Here is a 16,407-nt window from a genome sequence, read left to right on the forward strand (position 1 = left end):
AACCCCTCCACCTGTGGTTTCAGGCCTCACAACACTCCCGAGCGGACTTTATTTCCCCAACACCCCTCACCTTATCAGGCATTACCTGTTTAATCAACTCCCAGAAATTCCATGTATTATCAGACAGAACCACAACCATTTCAGTACTGTTCTTGCACTGTCACAGTATTAGTAAAATACCTGATCTTGCGGTGAACAGGCCTGCTGCACCTCTTGTTAACAGATGGAAAACGTTTCAAAGTGCTCCTGACCCTCTTACCTGGCGAACACTAGTGATTGTATTGCATTTTACCTGTGATGATATAGCATAATTTCAAACTATTCTCTTAAACTACGTTCAAAATAAAAATTACAGCTGTTGAATTTTCGCACTTGCTTACACTGTTTCACTTCACTTACTTTTGAGAATTTCACCATGTACTGTTGTCGGCCTCTTCAATTAGAGGTGCACATTGTTTGTGTTTTGTCTCCAAAGAGGCACCGAGTCCTGAGTAGAACTAGCTGAAAGGAGATCCACATGACAGCCTGCAAAATTTGGTCAAGAGACTCAAATTCAAATGGGCAATATATCTATCTATATATATCTAGATTTCTATCTATCTATCTATCTATCTATCTATCTATATACATTAATTTTATTTTAAACATTTGTTAAATTAGTAAGCCCACCAGTGAAAGGAAAGCACTTCCTGGTTAAGTGACTTGCTAGAGTCAAACAGTAGGCAAAAGGAATCAAACTTTGTACCTTTTACTATGGGAAACAGCTTGTTAACAACATCTCTGGCCTACCTGCCAGACAAATGAAACATGTCTTACAATATAACTGGTAAGGAAATGAAATAAAATGTAGAAAATATCAGAGACACTATGGTTCACTGAATGGCATTTGTTATATGGATGCTGGCATAGTCAAAGCTTGACAATTAAGCACCACTTGTAATTTGTGTTCTTATCAGTTCAGGAATCTTGGATAGGAATCCTGCACTGAAGTCAGTGGAACTACAATATCTACAGTCAGTTGGCAATAATCATAGAGAAGTCAGCTGCTATGGTGTAGAGGGATAAAGCCTTGACTGTGACCCAGGTGACATGAGTTTGATTGTGGCTTGGGTTCTTTGTGGAGCTGGCAGGAGATGGCAGGCATGCCACTGATGGAGGGAGGGTGGGGAGGAGTTGGATGCACACTGTGACACTCTCTTATAGGACAAGTGCCATTCTGTAGGCATCCATTAAGGAACCACTTGATGATAGCTGCCATTGGTGAGTGCATAGGAATGTGCTTTCAGAGGGGGAGGGCATTGTGAGGACCCTTATGATACAGGCAGCTCCTTCCTCTACCTATTGAAAGAGGTTAGGTCATTCAAATGTCTTCACAGCAGAGATGTCAGTGAGGACACAAGTAACCATCATGCCTCCCTGAATAATGGTTAATGGTCCTTCTGGGTGGGTGTCACCTGTGTGGTTTTGGGGATTTCTCACCATGGAGGAATGAATGAGCTCAAGTCTAGTTGGGAAGTCTTGATGGTAGGCATGCTTATCGGTGAAAATAAAATAGAAAAACAACCATAAAGGGAAACATCAGCAGTTAGAGTCAAAGCTATAGACGTTCTTTAGTAATAGTGAGGAGCTAGAAAACAGTTGTTTCGTCAACCAGTGACTCCTTCTAGGCCTTTCAGCATGTGGTATCAATGATGCTAGTCCTCCACAGAACTGTAGAAAATCAGTAGCGAATCTCTTATCTAGCCACATCCAATCAGTCGCTAGATGTCTGTTCTGGGAAGCCTGACTTGGGTCTCTGTGCACATTTAAAAGACAGTGGGCTGAATTCATGAATACATCATAACTTGTACCTGACTGTCTGCAAGTCAGAGTACCTTCTGCTATTCAGCAAACACGTTTATATGGTGCTGCATGACCCTCCGACATGATGACATGCAACATCAAGAAGAGCTGGCTCCGTGGCTCTGCTAAATGCTAATGAGTCAGTCTGGAGGGAGAGACATATGCTAATGAGCCATGTGTTCCGTCTCTGGAACTGTCTCCAGGAAGGCAGCTACACAGCTGATTGATTCAAGACAGCACTCAGCTGTATAGATTAGCACAACCACACCCCATGTCATGGTGGAAAACACAGCCAAAAGACCATGTTCAATTGCCAGACACAAACATGGTAGGAGGACCACTAGCACCAAGAGTAAAATGACGATTGGGAGTGGGGATATACACTAGATCACCAAGGATACATATGTAAAGTGCCATACCAGCACCAACATTACTACACAAAGTGGGGGAAGGAGGGTAGGGTTATACTAGTCCACCAGGGCTTACTTTACTTTAAATTATGTTATCAATTTTACAACATGGATCAGGAGTGGGGGCAACCACGAGACACTAGACACCAAACACCAGATATCAGACACCAACATTACAGTGGGGATCAATGAATGGGAGGATACACTAGACACCAGGAATTCAACTTAAAAGTACCATGCCAACACCAATGTTACTGCAGGTGTGACCAGTGTTAACTGCAGGTACCAGGAGTGGGGGATACACTAGATAACAGGGAATATTCCATAAAGTGTCCAAAGGCATAGAACAGCATAATAGGGATGGGGGTAGCCACTGAACATACAATAAAATTACTTAAAAGCACCAACATTACTATGCGAACCAAAGGGGGTACACTGGACAACAGGGAATAGTCCATAAAGTGCCTTAATGCACAGAGCACCATAACAAGGATGGGGGGGGTGGCAACCAGACACACTTTAAAGTGCTGTAATGGCATCAACATTACTACAAGTACCAGGGAGCGGTGAACCATTGGATACCAAGAATAAAGTGAAGCATCATAACAACACAGGCTTCATAAGGGTGATGGAGGGTGTAACCAGTAGTCCAACAGGGATGACACTTTAAAGTGCCATAATGGCAAAGACATTGCAATTGGGATTGGTGGTGGGAAGATACACTGGACCACCAGGGCCTAATACATATGTGCTGTAATGGCAATAAAGTATTAGGGGATTGAGGGAACCATAGGATTGCAATGGATAGACAGAGAGAGTGTAATTTGCATTGTGTGTTCATGTTTGTGCACATGTTTGCGAAACAGTGACAGGAGGGGGAATTCCATTGCATACATGAGCAGCAGGTTACTTTCCTGATGTGCAGATCAGCCATGAGTAAATGTAATTCAGGAAAAATGCAAATTAGCCAGTAATGAGGTCTTACCTCATAATGGCTAGCATATTTCTGAATTGCAAATTGGCAACTTGCACTGGAAGGATCTCGCTAGCTAAAGATGTCTGGCTTGTTCTAGGACTTTAATGAATTCCCAGGTCTGCATCCAGTAGTTTCACTCCCTGCCACAGGATCAATTTCAGAAAGTGATCAATGAATTGAGTTGATATCTATTTATTTGCATTTGTTTTCCAGGATAGTCCATTGGCCCTAGAAGTGCCCATTTTCAGTGGAGGCCTGGGGAGAAAAGCTCCACATTTTACAAATACATTGATGAGAGAAAGTTAACACAACTGTTAACAGATTCAAGTTACTAGTAAGCAGCATTATACAAAATACATAAATAACAATGATTTATATCCAGGTACAACATATATACATGGTGATATACAATTAGAATCAAGCTGTCTTTTCTTTAAATTTCATCTTGTAGCTGCATAAAAGTGAGAGGGAGAAGAGTTAAATTAATTAAGTGAAGATAGATATTTCAAAGTGTTAAACATTTGAGAAGAGGTTTCTAGTTTCGTCTAATGCTGGAAGAATTATATGAGCATGTACAGAGCCATAGTTTGGAGAGGTATTCTTGCCGAGACTTCTTGAAAATGGTGTGGTTAGAAGTGGTTCTGATTGTGGGGCGTAAGGAATTTACACACCTTGGCTATAGCAGTGGAGTAAAGAGCTTGGCCAGCTGTAAGGTTGGATAATTCTACCTTTAGAAGGCATTTATTTTCTGATCTGAGGTATCTAGTGGGGTTGTAGGGGGCATTAGTGAGGCTAGGGATGGGCAATCTTCTGGTTTAGTCATGATTTTATGTTCAGTGGTTAGGAAGTGAGGTAGTTTGAGCCAATTGAGTTTTTGAAGGGATATAGCGTGATGGGAGGTATCTGTAGCATTGCTGGCAAACTTTGCTAATTTATTGTAACAAGATTTGAGTTTGTTTTTTAGAGAGAGTTGAATGCCTGTGAGTGGGGGGGGGGGGGGGCATCATGTAGTAGAGATGGTAAAAGAAAGAGGGATGCTAGGGTTTTTTTTTGACTGAGTGGTTGAGGTAAGTTATGTGTTTGTAAAGCAGACCCAACTTTTGGTGGGTCTTTCTGATGTTATTTAGGATGTGAAGGTCAAAGGAGAGATTTTCACTGATAGTAACTCCAAGGAGTTTAGTGTGGGGCACTACTTTGATGACAGTGCTGTTCTGAGACTGAATAGTAAATTCTGACCTGTTTATGGGGGTGGATCTTTTAGGGATGAATAGAAGGAGTTTGGTTTTGTTAGCATTTAGGGCTAGGTGATTTTTGTTCATCCATGTTTCTGAGGTTTTTTTTTTTTTGAGTTAGTTTTTGGAGTTCAGTGGTGGAGTAGGCAGAGAAGATGATGATAGAATCATCTATGTATTGAATAAGTGAGGTTTGGGACAGGGAAGAGTAATTAACAAATATGCTGAAAAGAAGGGGCCCAAGTATAGAGCCTTGGGGAACTCCTGTTGATATCAGGAGATAAGGTGAGAAGTACTGGTCCCATTTTGTTGCTTGTTGTCTATTTGTAAGGTAGTTAGAGAACCAGTCTAAGGCAGGGGGTGAGATTCCTAGGTTAGATAGTTTACTGAGTAGTAGGGGATGTGAGATGGTATCAAATGCCTTTGACAGGTCGAGGAATAAAGAGGACACAATTTTCCCTCTGTCTCTTGCACGGTTTACAGTGTCCAAGAATGATATAAGGGCAGTGATGGTACTGTGTCCAGGTCTGAAACCATTTTGGATGGGGGACAAGATTTTATTGTCTAGGAGGTGCTTTAGGAGTTGATTGTGGACACATTTTTCTAGAATTCTGGATAGAGGGGAAAAGATTGCTATGGGTCAGAAACTGGTGAACTCTACGTTTTGGCCAACTTTATGTAGTGGGAGCATGCAAGCTTTTTTCCAGATAGTGGGGAGTTGCTGTTCTTGGAGAGATCTGTTGATAAATATGCTAACTGGATAAGCTATAGACTTTACTGACATTTGTAGGTATGTTGGGGGATAGGTTATCTGGCACATTAGTACATGATTTGAGTTTAAGGAGTAGTTTCAAGATAGCTGAGGTAGGGATGGGGGGGAAGGTGAAGTTTGGCATGGAGTTTATATTTGGTGAGTGTGCTGTGATATTTATTTGAGGGAGGTTTCCTGTAAGTTTAGCAATGGATTCTATAAAATGTGAGTTGAATATTGTGGCGATTACTGTGGGGGATTTGTCTGGGTCAGGGCAGGGGTTGTTATTGGATCCTGGGTTAAATAGGGTTGAGACTGTATTTCAGAATTTCTTAGAGTTTTGTTTATGGCATTTTTGGTTAGATAGATATAACTGTTTTTTTTTCTTTTACTACTGCACGCTTTGCTTGTTTATGAAGTTGTTTGAATTGTAGGACGTATTGGGGGGTCTTTGTTTTTTTGCCAAACTTCCAACATTTGTCTCTTTTAGACATCAGTTGTTTTGTGGGATGAGTAAGCCAGGTAGCATTATTGTTTTTAATTATTTTTTGCCGTATGAGGGCTAGATTGTTTAGGATATCTAAGAAGGTTGGATTAAACAATTCAGCAGCTTCATCTAGTGGGAGAACTTTGAGAATGCTTTAGTTTACTTGTGCCAGGGTGTCATTTAGAGTTGATTGGTCAAAACTGGAGATATTTCTGGTTAGTCTGTACTGGTGTTGGCTGGGGGCTAGGGTAGATTTATGTATTATGTATGCTGGGAGGTGATCACTTATGATTTGAGGTAGACTCCCTGCTGAAGCTACTTTGGGTGTGTGACTAATATCCAGTCTATGATGGAACCACTAGTTGTTGTTTTGTTGGGTCTAGTTACTTCATTGATATGCTGGGTATAATTGAATAGATTTATATTTATTGAAGGTTGATTAAGCTAGGTATAATTGAATTGATTTATAGTTATTGAGGGTTGATTTTTTTTGTGACTTCTGTCCAGTCTATGTTGACATCTCCAAGGACAATTGTCTCACTGGTAAAGGTTTTTGAAGTCCAGGCAAGGATTTGTTCTCGGACAGGTATACTGTTGCCTGGTGGGATATAGAGTCCAATGGTGCAGAGCTTTTTGCTGGTAGTTAGTTGTAGGAAAGCTACAACTACTTCAGCAGATGTGAATTGTGGGGTGGGGTTGGTATATGGTACTAATGTGAAATGACTTGGGTAAATTAATGCAACACCTCCACCTTTTTTACAGGGTCTGTTGTATCTGAAATAGGAGTTGCCAGGTGGTAGAAATTCTGAGTTTTTAATAAATGGTTTAAGCCAGGTTTCTGTGGTTGCTATTATATCTGGCCTACTGTGTAAAATTCAGGCATGGAAGTCTGGAATTTTTTTCCTGATACTTTGCAAGTTAATGGTTGCTATGGTGAGAGATTTATTGATTTATCAGGTTGTGAGATTTAGGGTTGGTCCGGGTTTGGGGTGGATGGCCCCACATAGAGGACGTTTTGCTTTATTGAGAGGTAGGTTTGTGGTTATTAGTTTTCTTTTATGTATGGGATGTTTGTATAGAGTTGTTAGTTTAGTATTTGCTTCAATTACTAGTTTAAATCTGGTAGCAGATTGGTTGTATAATGCAATAAGTCCTAGGTGAATTAGGTGGTAGCTGGGTGTAGGTGGACTTTTGGTTGAGGTGATAGGTAAATGTTTAAATTGTGATGTATTGTGTGGATGGAAGTTAAGTGCAGAAGGTTAAGGAAAGCAAGGGAGACTGGAAGGAGCAACGGTGATGAGTGTGGACAAATCATTTGATGAGATGAAGGATGAAGTGAGATTGAAAAGTGTAGGTGGAGTGCAGATTGGAGATTAGGGAGTAGGGGAGGAGCCTGTCTAGGAATAAAAGAAATCCAGTTTAGGGTGGGTGGAAATGGGGGTAGGGGAGCAGAGTCAGCCTGAGCGCAGTGAGAGCGAATGGAGCAGGCAACACCTGGAGCTAGGAAAGTGACAGCAGAAATGAGCCTACAGAACAAAAACTATCAGCATCAGCATAGACACTAACCAGGTAAGTCAAGAGTAGAGGAAAAATAGTATAGGATGGCTTTGCAATAAAGATGAATTAAAGAAAGAACTAGCTTTTGAAAGTCAAATAAGAGTTTCATCCACTACTCTGTGAAAGTCCAAGGGAAAAGCCTTGTAGTAAGATAGAGGGTCGAAGGTATCCCTTTGTCAGGGAATTATAAGCCCTGGATCCAAATACACTTCTGAGGAAGAGGGTCGCCAAACTACAAGAAGTATTGAAGGGAATCACTGGAGGTAAGTCTGATAGTCTGAAAGAATGAGAGGGGCTACGAGAGGCTCATATGCAGCTGTTGCCCCTGGCTTAGTGAGCGCTAGGATGCTATACAAGTATTAACAAATTAGCTGAATAAAGTACAACATAGGCTATAAGGGTAAGAATTTAGGAGCATGTTCACCATGAAAGAAGCACCTACATTCACTTGTAAAGTAAAGTAGTGTCCTGTCAATATTATAATAAAAGTCATTGCAGAATGATCCACTGGAAGGATGTCCAGGAGAGCACGTTTAGTTTTAGGTGAGGGGGAGAACTGCTGATTGTGAGAGGTTACTGCTTTTTCTAAAGGGTAAAGACAAAATGGAAAAAGGTTAGGCTCGGGGGGGGGGGGTGAAGATAACCAGAATGAGATTTAAAACAAAGTAAAATAAGCACAAAGTTTTAATTTGCATAAAAAGAAACAGATGTAACAAAATCCCAGCAAAAACAGGTATACAATAACATTAGAGCACTGGGATTACACTAACATAAGGATGATGTTAAAGACCTCATCAAAACAGTTTGAGACCCTTCCTAGCTAGACAGGATAAAACATTCAATGCAGGCAGTAAGAACTGTAACCATGTAGCTGAAAACAAGCATGTGTTAATGCAGGTCATATGCAGACCCTGATATCTGAGCTATCTCATTACTACTACATAGACAGGCTAAAACGCTAATAACTGACTACTTTCAGCCATATATCATGGAAATACTAATATCGGGCATTGTGGACTACAATGGTGACTAAAAACACAGTATTGGAATCAAGTAGCCATTACTAGGCACACAAACTAGGGAAGTGCAGTGTTAATACATCAGAAAAGTATATATACTTGTCTGATAATCAAGGACAGCAGAATAATATCGTCCGGACCATGCTAACACATTGCAATACCTAGCACTTTAGAGTCACAGTACTGATATTAAAAGCTGTTTTACTTTACCTGAGACAGCACTTACGAATGCATTAACTGAAAACATTCAGTGCAAGTTGGGAATTATAAAGAGAAAATGCATTAAAATACAAACTAAATAACTCTGAAGGCAGTAAACTGTACCTTAACAAACTATAGGCATAAATCTAGTCAACTACCCCTCCATTAACTGGGAAAACTACTCATGTACCAATACACTTGCCCAACGTTTCCTGGAATTCATTAATTCCAATGCCCTGGACCAGCTCGTTCTTACCCCCACTAGAGGTAGCAACATCCTTGACCTGGTCATTACTAACATGGATGACCGTTGCTCTACACCAGTAGTTACCTCCTCCCTGGTGAGATCTGACCACAAACTAATCACCTTGGAAATCCACATGCCACCCCCCCCCCCCAAAGGTATCCACCATGAAACCTTCTCCAAAGCTAACTTTGGGCTCCCTAAGAACAGAGGTGGCCAACTTCACGGCGCCCATGCAAATGGAGAATAGTTGCACGACCGCCAAATAATACACCAATGCACTGTACGAACACGTACACAAATGCATGGATCTCGCCATACCCAATAGAACCAAGGCGGTCTCCTCCAAAAAAAAGGAAGCAAATCTAGTGGTCCCCTGCCATAAACAAACTCTAAACAGAAGGAGAAAACTGATGCGGAATAAGATGAAGTCCCAAGATTGGAAAAACTCCCTTATCAGCCTCAACAAAAAGTTGAGATCCCTCATCAAATCCTCTAAAGCTAGCTATGAAAACAGAATTGCAGCAGATAGTAAAGACAACCACAAGGCCTTATATAGTTATATAAAGAACCTCCACGGCAATACCCAGATTTGCTCTGAGCTACTGCACAATGGTACCTCCTATACCGAGCCAACAGATAGTGCCAATATACTGGCCAATAGATTCAGTGCCAACCCCCCCCCCCCAAAGGACCAATCACAATACCAATAGATTACCAGGCACCCAGTATTACTGCTGCACAGGTTAAAACAGCACTGTCCAAGGCCAAGAATACAGCTTCTATGGTACCTGACAATATCTCTGGCTGTGTTCTACATGAACTACAGTGTGCCCTGTTCAATTACAGCCTAATCTCAGGCTTTTTCCCTACTGAATGGCGCACTGCTATAGTCATCTCTCTTCACAAAGGAAGAGCGACTACAGACCCTGGGAACTACTGCCCCATTAGCCTGACAAGTCTGATATGCAAAGCTATGGAACGCATCATCATGGACCTAACAAATTAGGATATAGGGAATCTCCAAACTCTGTATCCCACACAGTTTGATCCCATACAGTTTGGCTTTGTGAAGGGTAGATCATACCTGCTCAGCTTGGTCGACTTCTTTGAATCAGTCACCAGAGCTGTGGATGAAGGCAAGATGGTTCATACAGCCTACCTTGATCTGGCCAAGGCCTTTGATACCATTCCCCATTCAGGAATCTTAAAAAAACTCACTAAGCTAGGCATCAACCCTATATCACTAGGTGGGTTGCAAACTGGCTCACAGATAAAACCCACAGTGTGAAAGTAGCTGACTCCAAGTCAGACTGCCGACCAGTCATGAGTGGAGTCCCACAGGGATTGGTCCTGGGTCCTCTCCTGTTTGATATCTTCTTCTTAGAAGTCCAGTCCAACATGAAAGAACTCTGGCTGACAAAGTTCGCAGATGATTGCAAGTTGGGAGCCATTATTAACTCCCCACGTGATGTTGACCTCCAACAGAAAGGCCTCACTGAGACCAACGACTGGTGTCAGAACCATGGCCTTAAGCTCAATGCCAAAAAATGTTGTCATCCCCTCTGGAAAAAGCCCAGTTCCCATGAACTACCACATCAATGGTAGTCCACAGAACACATAAGGCATTATAAGAGATCTGGAAACACAGGTTGACAACAATCTCTCTTTTGACCACCACACTGCCACTGTGGTCAGAAAGTCCTTCTATGTGGCACATCTCATTACTGTGGGTTTTGCATCCAGGAAGAAAGAGGTCATTATCTCCCTCTACTCTTCCCGCATTAGGCCAGTCATCAAGTACAATGCCCCATTTGGCATGTACCTCACTAGACACCTGCAACAAGTGGAGAGGCCGCAAAAGTACCTCATAAAGAGGATCATAGGCCTTAAACACTTGTCCTATATGGACAGACTCAAAAAACTCCAACCATTCTCGGTCTCATATCATCTACTTAGATACGATCTCTGCTTGACTTATAAAGCCATGTCTGACCCAGCTGTTTTAGAAACGCTACATCTGAAGAAATTCCAATTCCTCCACACCACACACTCCAGAGAACTCAACCTCATTACCACAATCAACAGAACGTGCTGCAGGGACAGGTTCATAATCCAGAGACTGCCCATGCTATGGAATAGACTTCCCATACATGTCAAACAGTGCACCTCACTGGCCCTCTTCAAAAGAAATCTTGATGAGTGGATGGGAAATAGAAAATTCACCCCAGTGATCACTCCAGTGGCTCTACTCAGCAGAGGCACTCAAAACCAAGGTCGGGTGGCACATTGCCAGGGTAATCCTATGAGCTAGGCGTGTAAAGGCTCCAGGGTCATTAGCCTAGTACACACCTATGAACCTATAGGGCACACTGTCACTGAAGGGAACATCCAGCTGCAGAAGGGGATTCCAAAATGGTGTCTGTAACTTTTATTACCTTTGCTACAGTAACAGAGGACACCTAGAAGGAGGAGGAGGGGGCTAGCACTTAGGGAAATCCCTGTTACCAGGTATATTCTCTAATTGCAAGCCAGAAGCAAGGCAAGGGGTGGGGATATACAGCAAGAAGTGCATTGTTCATTGTTATAAGAAAAGCCGTTGCAGCATGATCCACTGGAAGGCTGTCCAGGAGAGCACTTTCAGTTTGGGGGGGGGGGGGCAGCAGATTGTGTGAGGTCACTATTTTTTATTCACTTGTATAGTAAAGTAGTGTCCTATCAGTGTTATAATAAAAGCCGTTGCAGCACGATCCACTGGAAGGCTGGCCAGGAGAGCACTTTCAGTTTTGGGGGGGGGGAACCATTGATTGTGTGAGGTCACTTTGAAAACACAGCAGGATTGAAAGTAAGCAAAAATAGAAGAGGGTTTTTGTTTTCACTAAGCAAATTTTGTTTTACTTGGCACACAGCTGCCCACACTCAGTCTGCATCTACCTGTAACATCTTACCGTGACTGAGCAGTACATTATTTTAAGACGGTTTATTACATATATTTGATAAACTGGGTAAAGGAAGATAGAAGCACTAAGAGAGAAATTAATAATATTAAAAAATTGTTCCAAATGTGGTATAAGCATAATAATATTAAAATACTCTCAATGTTTGAATACCGATAAGTAATAAAATATTACATGCATTGCTGTTGGTTTGAACCATGCCATTTAGTAACTGGCCAGCTCAACAAGTATAGATATAGGTTCATGATTCATAGGTTCATAGGTGAATACTAGGCTAACTGCCCTTGAAGGCCATTTTAAACCTAGGCGATTATCCTATTAGTTCAAATTTCTTTTGCTCAGTTAAAAGGTGTATAATTATATACTATTATATAGTGCCCACGTGACAGTGATTATTTTTGGATGAGATAGTACATACTTCTGTGGTAAATATTGTAGTAAAAATCATTTAGGTGCTGTCTCTGTCCCTAAGTAGAACAGAGGAAGTCCTGGGATAAATTTCCTCATTCCCATCTATAGATCCAGGTTTAACTTGAATAGGGTCATGGAATAACTTTGACCCTATTCAAGTTAAACTTGGGTCATGGATTAAGTTTGGGCGGCCACGGTGGTGCAGCGGTTAGTGTTGCCACCTCACAGCAAGAAGTTCTCCGGTTCAATTCTCGGCTGGGGTGCCTTCTGTGCGGAGTCTGCATGTCCTCCCTGTGGTTGCGTGGGTTTCCTCTGGGTGCTCCGGTTTCCTCCCACATCCCAAAGACATGCTGTAGGTGGATTGGACACTCTAAATTGGCCCTAGGTGTGAGTGCGTGTGTGTGCCTTCTGTGGAAGGTTGGGTGCTGGGCTGGCAACTCGATACCATAAAAACTCCACTGCCAATCATGAGCGGACAGGTGATCCGCTGTGGCGACCCCTAACTGGGAAAATCTGAAAGAAGAAGAAGGGTCATGGATTAACTTTGCTTTTATGTGGATGAGAAGGCTGTTCCAGAGTAATGGTAACCTCTGAGAGATGTACCGCATTTCAGTTTAGGTCCCTGAAATGAGTATTTCTAATACCATTTGACTTGCAGATGTGCAGTAGGTCCATCAGTACTGGGTCAGAGGATACCTTATAAGCCAGACACAGGTCCCTCCTCAGCAATCTGTAGGATACTGAATAAAATGACAGTGCTTTGAGGCAGTCTATGTAGACCATATGCTTTAGCTATGTATTCTCTTTGTGAAGAACCTCTGAGGGCATCGTAGTTGTAGAATATGCCTGGCCAGATGCATGCTAAAGGGGGAATTATACTCAATGATTGGCTTGATGAGAGAGGAAAAGAGGGAAACAATGACACCCCTAGATCTGTACACTATCTCTTTGCTTATAAACTGTGCAATAATGAAGTATTTTTATGGAAAATGTTAGTCAGATATTAGGTCACACTTCACATATGTTCCCAAATCCTAAATTACAGGGTTGTCTCTTAGGAGCGTTTTGTTAATGTGGTAAATTCCTGGAGTAGCGGATTTCACAGTCATTACAATAATGCACTTTCTGGCATTTAGTTTTATTCCATGGCTCTGGCACCAGTTATTTGTTTGGGACAGACCTTCCTGTAGATCAGCTGAGTCATTTTCGGATTCAGTGACTGCTTCTAACTTGCAGTTGTCTGCAAATTTTGTCAACCTGAGATTCTTGGTGTTTGCATTTATTTCACAGATGTAGATGCCAAATAGGAAATGCCCTAGCATTGATCCCTGTGGAACTCCACTGATGAGTGTTTTTTTTTTTTTTGTGGAAGTAGCCCCCCCCCTCTTGATCTCTTGAGTCCTATCTGTGAGGCAGATGGCAATTCAGCGGGTGATGCAGGGGTTTATTCTTATTTTCTCCACTATTCCTGAGTAAGGTATTGTGTCAAAAGTTTTGGCCAGGTCTAGGTAGATTGCATGCACTGTTTTACCTTCATCCAATGCTTTGGTGACCTTTAGAAAGAAATATACTGGGTTGAGTAAGCAAGACCTGATTCTGACAAACCCAGATTGGGATGGGTCCAGTGTTTGGAAGTTGCCTGTATCTTTACAGATTAATTCCATGATTCGTCTTTCCATGGCCTTACAAATGAGGCTAGCCTGACCTATGGGCTGGTTATTACTTAGGTTTGTGGATGGCCCTTCCTTATGCAGGATATTATCCTTGCTGTCTTCCATTTGTTTGGTACAATGCCTGTGTGGAGGTCAAGAATGAAAAGCATTGCTAGGAGCATAGATCAAGTGTTATTATTATTAAAGATGCATCCTGGGATGTTGTCAGGACCCATTGATGCAGTATTCCTGGCCTTTGACAGTGCTTTTGGGACTTGGCCCTGTGTGAAAGCTGAGTAGTACTTGTTCATAGGTTCATAGGTTCATAGGTAGGTACTAGGCTATCGTCCATAGGGCCTATGCAAGCCCAGCCAAAAAGGTACCCTGGCTTTTGCCACCCAAGAAAATTATTTTCCTGTGCCACTGTCGAGCAGAGCCACAGAAGTGATCCCTGGGGTGAATTTCCTATTTCCCATCCAATCATCAAGATTTTTGTTGAAGAGTACTAATGAGGAGCTTTGTTTGATGTAGATAGGTAGTTTATTCCAGAGTATGGGAAGTCTCTGGGACAGGAATCTATCACTCTGGCATGTTCTGGTTATTGTGGTGACAAGGTTTAGGTCCCTAGCGCATGTAGCTCGGAGGGATTGGGATTTCTTTAGGTGTAGCATGTCCAACAGCTCTAGGTTTGACATAGCTTTATATGTTAAGCAGAGAACCTCGAAGTAGGCGATATGCTAAAAGTTTTTAACAAAGGGTAAGCAGTACCTACCTATGAACTGCTGGTGTAATGTCTAACTGTGGGCTGGCAGTGATCTTTGTTTTGGGAGATTTTCCCTTCCTTGTGTTTATGCAACTATCAAGTTGATGCTTATTTATAAGCTGAGATGGGTGTGGGGATGCAGGGGGAGCTTGCTTCCTGCAAAAAAAAAAATGTTTATAGTTGACAATTTCAGCCTTTTAGTATTTTGGGCATTAGTGTTTGTCATTTTGACTCCTTGGTGTATTGTAACTTCAGGTTTCATTGGGGAACCTACAGAAGCATAAGTCAAAACTGCAATATTTATTATATGAACTTCAGCAATTTATGCTTTGCACACTTGCAAAAGCAGTTTCTTTTGTGTGTGTGTGTGTGTGTGTGTGTGTGTGTGTGTGTGTGTGTGTGTGTGTGTGTGTGCGTGTGTGAAACATAGATTGGTGGACTTCATAGAGTGCATTCTGTTATTTTTTTAAAGTATACATTCTGTGGGTTCATAAGCTGTATATTTGTAGCAGTCTACAGCAGAGGTTGTAGCAGCTCCAAAGCACCTTTTATGGACCACTTTTATGCTTTGCACACTTGCAAAAGCAGTTTTTTTTGTGTGTGTGTGTGTGTGTGTGTGTGTGTGTGTGTGTGTGTGTGTGTGTGTGTGTGTGTGTGTGTGTGTGAAACATAGATTGGTGGACTTAGAGTACATTCTGTTATTTTAAAGTATACATTCTGTGGATTCATAAGCTGTATATTTGTAGCATTCTACAGCAGAGGTTGTAGCAGCTCCAAAGCACCTTTTATGGACCACTTTATTTAGGACAGTGAGAAAAAGAGAGTTGAAATGGGATACTGCATCACACAGTGGAGGACTGCTGTAAGACAGTCAGTCTGCAGAAATAAAAAGCCAGGATCAAAATAGTTGCCTCAAAAGACAACAGAGTGGCAGCAGCTGTGAATTTTGTGAATTTCGGTATAATTCCATCGATGGAAAATTCATACATTATCAGTTATAATACTGGTCATAACTACTGACAGAACTGCAGTTTTGTTTGACAAAATAAGAATCCAGTGTAGAATCCTCCATTTGTCAGAGCCAGATATCCTGCCATCTGAAGTTGAAAGTCACCAATTACGGTAAAGTCAGAGACAAAGCATGTTGAGAGCCAGAGCAAACCAGCAACAGCTTTAAAGCAGCGCCTGCTATAATGTACATACAGGCAATAGTAAGCATTTGTTTACTTTTAGATGAATGATTATTCTGTTTCTGTCGGTTGTGGTAATTCTGTACTCGGGCGAAGTTCTATCTTTATCATTTGTCACTTTATTTTAGCCCTATCTTAGATACAGTTGGAATATTGTACTGCAGCCCTAAAATCAGACATGAATGAGATGAGTTTTACTGATATGAGCAATTTTAAGGTCTTTGGCATGTATTCAGTTGTCTTAATTATGATCAGTAATAATAGCAGTTGAAACATTTCTTCAAGGGAATGGAGTTTTGTATATATCTTTAGACAGTAGGAGATGCACATGAAGAGGAGAACAAAATATAAAGGACAAAGTTTTAAATGTGTTCACACATACCTATGCACACATACACATGCACCCACACACGTGTGTGTGTGTGTGTGTGTGTGTGTGTGTGTGTGTGTGTGTGTGTGTGTGTGTGTGTGTGTGTGTGCATTTTATTTAATATCAATGCTTAATATTTTAATGATATACTTGCACTAGTTCAATTATTTATAGCATTCTGTTTTAGAGTAATTAATGAGGCATCCCACTTGATATCTGGAAGATTGATAGTGTAGTGTTCTACTTTGTAGATAATAGAATCCAGTATTGTATGTTTATCAGTTGCAATCAATGCAACATTTAAAATCAGCTATTATAAAAAGGGTTACAAGAAGGAGAGATGGC

General features: G+C 41.5%; 1 protein-coding gene across 3 annotated transcripts in view; it reads left to right on the top strand.

The window, feature by feature from the left end:
• The window catches only part of LOC122793646, a 1,742,332-nt gene that overhangs the window by 677,658 nt on the left and 1,048,267 nt on the right, over window positions 1-16,407 (top strand). Inside the window, exon 1 of one of the 3 annotated variants that reach the window (XM_044061858.1) lies at window positions 15,436-15,713. The exons of the other annotated variants lie outside the window; for them this stretch is intronic. Within the exon in view, the coding sequence (XP_043917793.1) occupies window positions 15,696-15,713 (18 nt within the window). The 5' untranslated portion in view covers window positions 15,436-15,695. Of the gene's footprint in view, window positions 1-15,435; window positions 15,714-16,407 lie in introns of those variants that run through there. 3 annotated transcript variants of the gene reach the window in all.

This window comes from Protopterus annectens, chromosome 2.part0 (genome assembly GCF_019279795.1).
Source record: "Protopterus annectens isolate FY-2018-M chromosome 2.part0, PAN1.0, whole genome shotgun sequence".
NCBI classification, from domain to species: Eukaryota; Metazoa; Chordata; order Ceratodontiformes; family Protopteridae; genus Protopterus; species Protopterus annectens.